This window comes from Eubalaena glacialis, chromosome 18, assembly GCF_028564815.1.
Source record: "Eubalaena glacialis isolate mEubGla1 chromosome 18, mEubGla1.1.hap2.+ XY, whole genome shotgun sequence".
Classification (NCBI taxonomy): domain Eukaryota; kingdom Metazoa; phylum Chordata; class Mammalia; order Artiodactyla; family Balaenidae; genus Eubalaena; species Eubalaena glacialis.
Window position 1 is genome coordinate 27,328,880 of NC_083733.1, and position 12,474 is coordinate 27,341,353.

Below are 12,474 nucleotides of genomic sequence, written 5' to 3' on the forward strand. Positions count from 1 at the left end.
GAGGTTTCCTCCTTGATCTCCAGGGAAAGAGTTCTGTGGTTGCTTAAACAGAGTCTCAGTAACTGGTCAGGAATCTGTTATATAATAATATTGCAAAACTTATTGAAGAGAAAAAAACCATGACCGAGGTCTCTTGCCCACTCACATCTGCCATGCTAAGCTTCTCAAACAGGGCTCTTCGTAAACAGCAACCCTGAAGCCCTGATTTCAATGTAATAAGGGCTGGTTAACACCCTTTAACAACTACTTTGCGATTCCAAACGACTTCCTGACAGCTTTCCTAGGGAGAGCATGGAATAACTGTGCGGGGGCGCTAAAGATCCAGAGGCAAAAACAAGCTCAGTTTAACCATTTCCCGCCTAGGCTGACTGTAGAGTTATGTGAAGTCCAGTTCATGAAGCCCTCCTCACAGAAGAGGAAAGCAATGTCTTCTCTTTAGTAAAAGCCTTGCCACTCACTGGGCTTTCCCTTTTCCTTCCTTATTCTTGGCGACTGTTTTTTGAAACTGGGTAACTCCCCATAGGCAGGTGGCAGGAGATATTTACAAGTAGAGCCAGCATCCTGGGGGTACTGTCCTTTGCGCAACCATGAGGAAGATGAGGCAATTAAGCTCAAGAGGACATTTTGTGAACAGGCTAGGAAGGCCCATTTGTACCCGTCCTTTGGAGCTAGTGAAACTGGATATCTAAGGCTGTCCAAACTCCCAGGCACGAGGAATCCCAGTTCCAACTCTATTGCGATATAGGTATTCATGATCCTTATTTATGAAGGACTTTGGTTTCTCCTTGGCTGTCGGTTCCTGGGCTAAGTAGGTCTGGTCTGTGGGTCAGCAGGTGGGATAGTCCTGGAAGGCTTACAGGGCCAGGGACATCCTCCAGCATGTTGTTTCCCCACCAGATGGCAGCACTCCCGACACTGCTGCAGGGAATAAGTCACAAGATGGGACATGATTCTGGCCCTATACAAGGTCAACTAGGCTCCTATCAAGGACACACAGAGGGATAAGTCTACAGAAAGCAATTCTGTGTTCTTCTGGCCTTCAGTCTTCCATGTCAGTGAATTTTCTCTTCGTGTAGTTCTGAACCAGGTTGGAAGCTGTGATCTGAGACGCCTGCCCCTTCTCCCAACACTGAAAGTCATTCAGTCCTTTCTGCCCTGTTTGAAACAAGCCTCTCTCCATCTCATCTAGCCTGGCTACCAGCGCCGAAGTGTCTTCGTTGTAAGCATTCTGGGAGGAGTCCATGATGCGGCGGAAACGTCCAACAAACGTCTGAAGAAGCGAGAGAGAGAAATCAGATACATTTTAATCCCTGAACATTTAAATGGCACGAAAGGCAAGAATCTGGTTGAGGACTTAGAGGAGGTCTGCGTCTCCTCTGCCACCTGTAATCAAGTATCTTATTTCCAGGACTTCCTGTTGGTCCCAACTCTTAGCAAGCAAATATGAAGAGCAACAGACAAGCCATATTTACGTGTATATATAATCAGCAAACACAGTCTAATTGTAGGCCAACCCAGAATAACAAGAAACTGATTGTATAAATCATACACTCCCCGGGTAAGAGTAACATCTGGTGGCTGCCACGGCTGGCTCCTGAGACATGTGCAATGCCATAGGTTTTCACATCAATAACTTGCCTGCAGGAGAGACTGGGAGATGTCTGTGTTCTCTGGACTGTCAAAATGCAGGAGTTGGGAGCCGAACCCGTAGAAATGTGGGCCCATTTTGTGGAGGTCCACCACGTTGGCATCTGCACTGAACACGGTCCTCCAACCCTCCTGGTAGATCTTGGGAAGTTCCACAGAAAGGATCCGGCGCTTGTTGTCAAAAAGTCCTTTTGCCAGCCACAAGGGGAGTTCAAGCTTTGAGCCCTGTATCGCACAGGATTGTAGGTTTTAAAAACAAGTAACATGGGGCTTCCCTGGTGGCGCAGTGGTTGAGAATCTGCCTGCCAATGCAGGGGACACGGGTTTGAGCCCTGGTCTGGGAAGATCCCACATGCCGCGGAGCAACTAGGCCCGTGAACCACAATTGCTGAGCCTGCGCGTCTGGAGCCTGTGCTCCACAACAAGAGAGGCCGCGATAGCGAGAGGCCGGCGCACCACGATGAAGAGTGGCCCCCACTTGCCGCAACTAGAGAAAGCCCTCGCACAGAAACGAAGACTCAATGCAACCAAAAATAAAAATTAATTAATTAAAAAACAACAAAAAACAAAAAACAAAAAAACAAGTAACACAGTAGGAAATGTGTGTGACAAAAAGGAAATGCACATGGCCTGAGGGAATATCAATACCGCCTGTTCTCTTTAGGGGAATGACTGTCAAATACAGAAGATGTAGTTGTGACTTGAAGAAATGAACTGTGTGGGCTGAAGTTTTATGTCATGATGGAATGGAGAGAGAAAAAGGATTTATATAACAAAAACAAAGTCGAGAACAAAAATGTGGCACAAAGGGAAAGTTTTCTAACTAACATAAATAAAAACTGTCCAATTGCAGATACTTCAGAGGTATAGTAAACATTTCTACTTTCTCTGAAGATTCAACATCTATTCCACATATGCACTGACTGAGTACCTACTATGTGCCAAGCACGTCTCTGGGTGCTGGGGAATATAAAGAAAAATAGGGTCAGCCTGAGCTCAGGCTACAGCCCCTCCCCAGCCCACTACGCAGCTTTAAAGATGACAGAAAAGGTAAATGTCTCTATTTTTTAAAGCCTTAACAGAATTAGTAAATAGCTGAGGTGGCCACGATGCAAGCAGTTTCTGCAGTCCAAGCTGCAGAAACATTAAAATGAACATAGACAAGAATAGCACATGCAAGGGCCTGTTTTTACCTCAAAGGTCTGCAAAAAAGTAACATTTATACTCCTAAAAACAAGCAGTTAAAAATTTGCAGAAGCTACAAATTGAAGCAATCAGCTCTATATAAAACAGCTAGAAATTTAGCTAGCATTTTAATATCCCAATGAGAATCTGAAAAACGTTCTCCATTAAGATCATATGGACTCCACTTTTTTTAAAAAAACACTTTATCCCTGTGCCTCCTTTATTTTGTAATTAAGTTTGTACCTTTTAATCTCCCTCACCTATTTCACTCCTCCTGCTCCTCCCTCCCCTCTAACAACCATCTACTGGTTTGTTCTCTGTATCTGCGAGGCTGTTTCCATTTTGTTATGTTCGTTCACTTGTTTTGTTTTTTAGACTCCACATATAAGTAAAATCATACAGTATTTGTCTTTCTCTGAGTTTTTCTTAGAGGTTTTCTTTTTATATATACGAGACACATTAATCCATTAAATTTGAGGACACAGTACAAAAAAAAAACTTCAACTAACTCATCTGACAGTGCTGTTCTTACTCATGATGCCATTTTTTGGTGGTGTTGTTTTGTTTCCTAATAATAAAGGAGGAGGCTACGGGCTGTTGGGCTGATATATATTTGGGGGTCCCCCCTCCCCACCTCACCCACACACCACCAGGGTGAACAGGAGGAGGAGAAGGGAGGGCAGGGCCCACAGCAAAGTTTCATAATCTTGAATGCAAGAAGTTAAGAGAAACATCCAAAAAAAAAAGGCAAGCGTAACTGGGTTAAGGAGGCAACAAAGGCACAAACTCTCACAGAGGAGAATTGCTGTTAAAGGTGGGGGTGGCTTTGAGGGGTGGGTGAGCAGAGCTTTTGGTAAACCTCACAGGACTGGGGAGAAAAATATTCGGTTCAAAGCTGCCCAAGCAGCCAGGACATGAGGGGTCAAGATCCAAGAAAGAAGAGAGAAAAGTAAAGTCCAATATTTGGCACTAAATATCAACAGTAATTAGGCACTGACTTTAAAATAAATAAAAAATCAAATGGAAATTCCAGAGCTGAAAAATGCAATAATTGACCTTAAGAACTCACTAGACTAAGTCAAATTTAACAGGTTTACCAGATATAACATAGACGAAGTGAGGATCATGAATTGGAAAAAAGATCAGTAGAAAATAACCAGACTAAAGCATGGAGACAAAATACAGAAAAGAGCCTAAGAGGCATATGGAATATGGTTAAAAAAAAAAAAAAAGTCTAATATACATGTAATTTGAATCCCAGAAGGGGAGGAGGGATAGATTGAGGCAAAAGAAATATCTGGAGATAATGGCCACAAATTTTCCAAAATTAAAAGGAATATAAAATCACAGATTCAAGGAACATTATGAATACCAAGAAGAATAAATATTAATAAGACCTCAACGAGGCACATCTTACTCAAATTGCTGAAAAACAAAGACACAGACAAAAGCAGCTATTAGTGGAGGTGAGGAATATATTGCCTTTAAAGAAGAAACAATAAGAGTTAAAGCCGACTACAAAGTGCTGACAGAAAATAACTGCTTACTAAAATTCTATACCGAGTGAAAATATCCTTTAAAAGCAAAGGTGAAATAAAGGCATTTCCAGACAGAAAGTGTGCACTAAAAAGTTAACACAGCAGCCTGAGACTGCTCTCCTTAGAAAGGCCTGCTCGTAAGGATGACCCTTGGTTGGTATCTGGGAATTTGGGTTTCAGGAGAGTTCCCACCATTCCTGGCACTGATAAGAGTGCCTCAATGCGCCTACACTGTTTGTACAAACAATGTGGCTTATGCTGAACCCCTGCTTTCCTTCTTGGAGTCTGGAATCTTGGTATGTGCTAGGTAGAGAGTGCCTATGTAAACTGCCCCCAGTAAAAACTTGGGTACTGAGTTTCTAATGAGCTCCCCTGGTAGCCAATATTTCACACATGTTGTCACAGTTCATTATTGGAATTAAGTGTGTCCTGCATGACTCCACTGGGACAGGACTCTTGGAAACTTGTGTCTAGTTTCCTGCAAACTTCATCTCATGCACCCTTTCCCTTTGCTGATTTTGCTCTTATCCTTTTACTGTATTAAAATTTAAACATAAGCATGACTATCTGATGAGTCCTGTGGGTCCTCTTAGTGAATCATCAAACCCAGCGTTGGTCTTTAGGACCCCTTGTACAGACAGAAATGGAGAATCTATCACTAGAAGACCCAGAGTAAAGAAATCAAGAAGGGAGAATGAAAATGACCCCAGAAAGAAATATGGAAATGTAGGAAGGAAAAAAAAAGAGTAATGGAGAGAGTAAATAAGTGTGTAAATATAAAAATAACAATAAATGACAATAATGTTTTATAGGATTTAAAATGAGTCAAATTAAAATACATGACAACAATAACATAAAAGAAAGGAGGGAGAAAATGGAGTTAAAATGTTCTTAGATTCTAGCACTGACTGTGAAGTGGTGAAAGTAGTAATTCATATAACATTCTTGGTAGTCAAAAATGATTGTTTAATATTTAAGGTAGCCACTAAAATAACAGAAGAATAAATTATAAAAAGGAAAATGCATAACAAAAATTTGATTAATACACAAGAAGTCAAAAAAGAAAAAGGAAACTAAAACAGATGGAACACAAAGAAAATAGTAGGAAGGTAAAAATAAACACAAATAAATCAGTAATTAAATAAATGTAAATACATTAAATATACCAATTAAAAAATTGTCAAACCAAACAAAATACCCCAACTATATGCCGCTTAAAAGAGTCATACTGTAAATATAAATATAAAGACATATAAAGGTTGAAAATAGAAGGATGGAAAAAAGTTATGCAAACAGTAATCAAAAGAAAGAAGCATTACTCGAGATAAAGAGGGACATGTGACAATAATAAAAAGGTCATTAAATCCACAAGAAGAATATAAATATTATCTAAATTAACAGAATTAAAAAGAGCAACTGACAAACCTATAATCATTGTGGGAGACATTAACATATCTCTTTAGATAAATGAGAAGTAGCAAACACAAAAAAATCTGTAAGAATATAGACGATCTCAACAAAACAAATAACAAACTTGACCTAATTTACAGATATAAATTATGTATTGCAGACCATGACTTCACAATATAGAGCTTTTCAAGCATATATAGAAGGGTTAAATTGATCTTATGCTGGGGTTTAAAGCAAGCGTTAACTTTCAAAAAACTGAAATCATTCAGACTATGTTCTTTGCCACTGTGGAACTAAGCCAGAAATCAAAACCCAAAAGTGTACATAGTAAAATCCCCAAATGTTTGGACCTGAGCACCAGTCTTATAAAAAATCCATGAGTCAAAGAAGAATTCACAATGGAAATCAGAAAATCAAATTAAAACTTGTGAAATCTAGTTAAAGCTAGAGGAAATGCACAGCTAAAAATGTAAAAAGGAAAGTTGAAAAATCAGTGACCTAGGTACCCATCTCAAAATGTGACTGGGTGGAAGAGAACAAAGAAAATCAAGTCTGAAGAAAGTAGAAGGAAAGAACCAGTTAAGATAAGAATTTAACGACCTAAAAATAAAAGTACAAATGAGAAAGTTGACAGAGCCATTACTTAGTTCTTTGAAAAGACTAACACAAGTGATAAACTCCTAGTAAGACTAATTAAGAAAGAGATCATAATTTCTCGATATCAAGAATAAAAATCAGGGGACTTCCCTGGTGGCACAGTGGTTAAGAATCCACCTGCCAATGCAGGGGACACGGGGTCGAGTCCTGGTCCGGTAAGATCCCACATGCCGTGAAGCAACTAAGCCCGTGCACCACAACTACTGAGCCTGCACACCACAACTACTGAAGCCTGCGCACCTAGAGCCTGCGCTCCTCAACAAGAGAAGCCACCGCAATAAGAAGCTCACGCACTGCAGTGAAGAGTAGCCTCCACTCACCACAACTAGAGAAAGCTGGCGCGCAGCAACAAAGACCCAACACAGCCAAAATAAATAAATTTATTTAAAAAAAAAAAAGAATAAAAATCAGGACACAGCTATAATTGTAAAGATGTTTAAAAGATAGTAAAAGGATATTTGAACAACATTATAACACTATATTTGAAAATTTAGATGAAATAGTCAAATTCCTAGGGGAAAAAAACAAGGTACCAAGAGTAAAACAAGAAAAGAAAATCTGATAGTCCTGTGTCTATGAATGAAATTAAATGTCATTAAAGACCTTCCTACACAAATCTCCCATGCAGAAGAATCCCAAATAATTTATGCAGACACTGTGCCCCCAAAGAAGTGGAGCACAACTCACCGTTCAAGTATGGCTGCACATAATGACTTCCTTCCAGAGAGAACAGTTTGGAAAGGTGGAAAAAAAGAGTAACTTTACAGAGAAGAATCCTGACAAACCCCACCTCGATCAAGTGATCAAGGTATCTATCAACATGATAAGTCATGCTGATGGCATGTACCCTTGATACGATGTGGTAAAAACGGCACTTTTACCTCTGTGGTCTTCCTCCTCAAAACACAGTCTAATCATAAGAAAACCATCAGACAAATCCCAAATGAGGAACATTCTCAACAAAATACCTGGCCAGCACTCCACAAAATTCATGGTCATTAAAAACAAGGAAAGTCTGATAAACTGTCAAAGCCAAGAGGAGCCTAAGGACACATGATTACTCAATGCAATTTGGTGTCCTGGATGGGATCCTGGAACAGAAAAAGGACATTAAGTAAAAACGAAGGAAATATGAATAAAATATGGACGATACCTCTGTATATCAGTGTGTAAGAGAACTAAATCCTTAACTACTATAATGGAAAGTCAATAAATAATGTCTAAATTTTTTTTAAAAATCAAGATAAATTTAAGAACATTATTTAGAAATATGGAGGTGAATTTTGAAGAAACTATGAAAAAGTAGACAGACCACGTGGAAATGGAAAGGGGCATGAGGGAAGCAAGGCAGGGCCTGCTACTTTTTGTTATAAATCTTTCGGTACCATTTGACTTTTTAAACTCTGCATATGCCTTACTTTGATAAAAATTAACTCAAAACAGACCAAACAAAAGCACCCTTCTAAACAAAACTTAGGTTAAATAGGAAATCAAAAATAACCATTACAAGCCATGTTCCTGGGACAAACTCGAATTTGAAGTCCTGCAGTCCTAGGTTCGAATCCCAGCTCACCACTTACAATGAGACCCTGGCCCAAACTTTCTGGGCTTCAATTTCCTTATATGTAACAACACCTAACTATAGGGTTGTTGAAGGACTAAAGGGGTAATAGATGGAAAAGTATACTCTCTCCACCCCATCCATGCCTGCACTAAAGCCCTCAGGATATGGTTGCTGATACCGTCTTCATTATGCAGGAATGAATCTAGCAATTTGCGGTTCCCAGACATCATCTACTCTATACAACCCAAAACTGTTGTTGTGTTCTAAGGCAAAAGTGATCAGAACCCTGGTCCTCAAGTATTCCGTAGGCGCCAATCCTTAAGCATCAACACACGTAGGGGTGAAAAGACACTGCTGAATATGGATAGTTTCAAAAATGAAATCCGTGTTGCAGGTAGACCCAGTATAAACCTAGTTTCCGTAGGGGTGGGGAAGGCTAGGTAGGCAGGGGACCAGCGGACAAGACTCCTTAACGCACGGCCCTGCCTCCCCGTAAAACTACAGATCCCAGAGGGCAGCGCGCCCGGCGACGCGGCGCCCCAAGCCCGCAAGGCCTATCGGGAGTTGTAGTCTTTCCGGGCCGGATCGCTTACCTGAGGGATCGCGTTGTCAGTCTCGGCCCCTCCGCTCCGGTCTAGGAAGAAAGTGCCGAGGCGCGGCATAGGGATCTCTGTGCGCACCGGGAGCTTCTCGTGGGACATCAGGATGTCGTCCAAGGAAAGAAAGTTCTCCTCAGGCCCCAGCGCACCCGACTCCACCCGGAAATAAGCCTCGGACATCGCGGCGGCTTGAGCTTCTCCGTTTCCACTCTGTGATTCGGCAGAGTCAGGGATGTAAAAGAAAGAGGAGGCGGCTGAGGCTGGTCAGGATTGTGAGGGTTGAGGATGTCGCTGCGGCCACCAGGCTGGATTCAAACGCTTTTACCGCGCCCGGGGACGGGCCAGGCAGGAGCAGTCGATCCAGGCGGGTCTGCCGAGGCAGAAGCAATCGACAAAGTCTGCGGATTTGGTTCAGCGCTAGCCAGGGGAGGGGGAGCAGTAGGTGGATCCGCCCGAAGATTTTGTACAGCTCTGTAGCCCAGTGTGAGAGCTTTAAAAAGCAGCTGGAAATGCCTTTGAAACTGCAAGATGCATTTGCACTGGATTGTCTTTATGTGGTCCTTTAAACGTTTATATGAAATTGAAAACACTTTGCAACACGTTTGGGGGCTTAAAGAAAGATATCATTGCGCCCTCTCTCCCAGGCTTGATCCGTTCTGACCTGTTTACTACAGTTTGTCAATCTCTGTGAATATCTGTTAATCTTGGTACTTGAAAGAAACATTCAAAACAAAACAAAACTCTCGCACTAGCTCCAGATAGTTATTATGGACTATTTGTAGTATTCTGGAGGAGGTGTAGAGTGGCAGGGAGGGTGGAGCACGAGCACACATGGCTTGCAAAGGTCCTGAGTCTACTTCAGGGCCTCCCAGTTCACCTTAACATCAAGTGGCAATCTCCTTTTGTGGCTTTTATTTTAAATCCTTAAAAGAGGAAATCTGATCGGCCCAGTTCATCTCTTTGAGGCAGGCACGTAGGTCATAGGTGGCCAGCCACTCTGTAGATTGGGTGCCTGTGTCAGTGCCACAGGGACAGGGAAGGGGTCATGTTACAGGTACCAGACTTGGGGGCTCAGGGGCATGGGTGGTGGCAGAGTGTTGAGAGAGGCACTACAGAACTTATTTCATAAAGAGGGACATTTTCTGGGGCGACTAGAGCTGTGAGCAGAGGGTTCCTAGGAAAGGAATGTGTGTTAACCATGTTTTTTATTTTGTGTATTTTATGATGCTTTGACATCTTGGGGCCTTGCAGCCCCGGGGGAACTGTTCCTCCCAGGGTGAGCTAATTCCTAGAGTAACAAACAACTTGCCTATGAACCTGCCTGCCATGTACAAAGCAACTGATCCAAAGCCCGTATCCCAACCACTTCCTTTATCTAACTCCCACATACCAAGCCAATATTTCCCCTGCCCTAAATCACCCCAGGGCCAAGAACTGGACAACTAGGAGACCAACCTTATTCAAACTATCCAATCCTAAGTTTGTTCAGACTTGCCTACTCTGCCTCACCCATTTCTTCCCACAGAAACCACAGTAAAGGTTCTGGGCCATGTTCTCCCCTTGCTCCTTGTGCCTCCTGACTGACCCTGGTACTTCCCTGTGTGGCCCTGCATGGCATGATGTGCCCCCTTCCCTTGGGAACTGTGAGCAATAAAGCTTCTTTCAGTGGCACTGACCACTCTGTGTCATCACTCAGCGACCAATATAAGTTAAATCCTGGGCATCGTCAAAACCAGAAGCAGTGGGGGAGTGGGCCACGTTATGGAAAGCCTTGGGTGCTATTCTAGGGAGTTAGACTATTCCATAGGAAATGGGAGAAAAAGTGTAAGGTTCTTGAGCAAGTAGTAACATATATCTGAGCTTTAAGAAGAGAATTCTGGCAGTGGGGTGAAGAAGGGAGAGATTAGATGCAGGGAAGTCGGTCTGGAAGCTGTTCCGTGGGCAGTACCTGGCAAGCAGTCGGATGTAGGAAGGAAAGGACAGAGCGGGTCAGAGATGACTCAGGTTTTTAACTTGGTTGGCTAGGGGGATGGAGGTGTCACTAATTGCTGTACAGAGCACAGGCATATGGGCGGTTTGAGGCAAAATACATGTTCGATTTGGCACTCATGGAGTCGAGGAGCCGCTGAACAGGCAGGTGTGCAGCCCAGTGGAGAAACCAGCCTTGAACTTTCAGTTATCTATTTTGTGGTAGTTACATGAGTCTTTATCTTTTTTTTTTTCCCTGCAATGCTCACCTTGCGGGATCTTAGTTCCCCGACCAGGAATTGAACCCTCACCCTCGTAGTGAAAGCACAGAGTCCTAAGCACTGGACCGCCAGGGTTATCTATTTGTGGTAGTTACATAAGAGTCCTTTTCTTTATCATATTTTAAATGTTCAGTTTGCTACACAATCCAATACAAAAATAAACATAATTCATATCCAAAACTTACGATTTCTAGGATGAATGGATGTAGGGTACTGGATATAGTTTGGGATAGAAATATAAGTTAATTTGTCTAATTGAAGGCAATGCAGGTTATTTGCTGACAAAGAGAGTAAGCTATTTTTTATGTTGAAACTGTTGAGACGGATGCTTAATGATCTATCAGTGCCAAAGAAAGGCATTATTTTTGTACAGAGACTAGAATATTGGCTCTAAACTCAAATACCACAGTTATTTTGATACTAAGGTAACAGGCCAGTGTTTAAGATGAAATCAGAGTACCTTGGTTTTCTTATTTAACGTCCTGGCTCATCCATGAAACTATTATTCATTTTTTGTATGTTTTTTCTCTATTTAGTCTGTTTTCTCCTTGAACTAATAAGTGAATAAGCCAGAATAAGTGAAATGAGTGAAAGTTTGAGCTTATGATGCTAAACAATTACATTAATTCATTGACAAAAGGGGCACATAGTTTATCAAGTATAGATCTGTTTATAGCCTAAAGAGCCAGCAATGCTTCTTTTTTTTAAGAAAGCTTGTGTCCCTTAGTCCCCAGCCAACCAATCTACATACCAGAATTACACTGAACAGAATTTCAGTATATTTATAATATTCAGAGTATATTCAATATATTTACAATGTATGGAATTTCTGTCTTCTGAAAGGTAACTGCTGGATCCCTGAAAAATAGAGTACTTTTCCCACTGTAATCATTTCAAGATTGCAGAATTGTAGAACTGTGTAGCATATACAGACTTTAGATAAAGCAAAACTACAAGCAGCATTAAATCTGTGTTTTTTTGAATACCAGTGCTTTCTAAATTTCTTCCATTGAGTGGGGAGGCTGTGATGCAAGTGACAGAAATCCAAATCCAGGGGTGGGGCAGGGGAAGACCTACTGGGGGGCGGAGTAAGGAAAGAAACAAAGACATATATTGGACACCATTCTTCAAGTTGCTTGCTTAGCCAGAAGTTTTAGGATGTTCCTTGATCCCTCTTCCCTTACACCCTTAACTGGTCCATCAGCAAATGTTGGCTCTGCCTTCATAATATTTCCAGAATCTGACCATTGCTCATCACTCTGGTCCAGGCCACCATCATCCCTTGCCTGGATTTTTCAGTAGCTTCCTATTTAGTCTTGCTTCTGCCTATGACCTCCTTATTGTTCCTTGAAAACCCCGGGCACACTCATTCCTCAGGGCTTGGCACTGTCTGTTCCTGCTCCCTAGATTGCCTTTCTCTTGGATTTCCACATGGCTGGTCCTGTTTAGTGTTTCCTCCAAAGTCACCTTGAGTAAATGAAGCTTTCTCAATGAGACCTTCCCTAGCCCCTCTATCTACAGTTTTAACTCTCCCCCACTGGCACCAAGTATGCCCTCCCCTTTTTCCCTCAGCCCTGACCATTCTCTAATGTCCTATGTATTTTACTTATTTATCTTGCTGATTG

At 41.9% G+C, this 12,474-nt stretch overlaps 1 protein-coding gene across 1 annotated transcript; it reads right to left on the reverse strand.

The window, feature by feature from the left end:
* Positions 1–255: 255 nt before the first annotated feature.
* Positions 256–8,901, reverse strand: GINS3 (GINS complex subunit 3). The gene is made up of 3 exons (XM_061173407.1): positions 8,595–8,901; positions 1,639–1,872; positions 256–1,270 (listed from the first exon to the last, which is right to left on the reverse strand). Exons 1-3 carry the CDS (start codon positions 8,778–8,780, stop codon positions 1,040–1,042), a joined length of 651 nt encoding a protein of 216 aa, XP_061029390.1. The 5' UTR covers positions 8,781–8,901; the 3' UTR covers positions 256–1,039.
* Between the last annotated feature and the right edge of the window lie 3,573 nt (positions 8,902–12,474).

Excerpts from the sequence above, each read along its gene's own strand:
- GINS3 (XM_061173407.1), bottom strand. The coding sequence starts at position 8,780 with ATGTCCGAGGCTTATTTCCGGGTGGAGTCGGGTGCGCTGGGGCCTGAG. Across the intron at positions 1,873-8,594 it reads CTGACAACGCGATCCCTCAG|GGCTCAAAGCTTGAACTCCC; the intron begins GTAAGCGATCCG and ends TGTGCGATACAG. Across the intron at positions 1,271-1,638 it reads TCTCCCAGTCTCTCCTGCAG|ACGTTTGTTGGACGTTTCCG; the intron begins GCAAGTTATTGA and ends TCGCTTCTTCAG.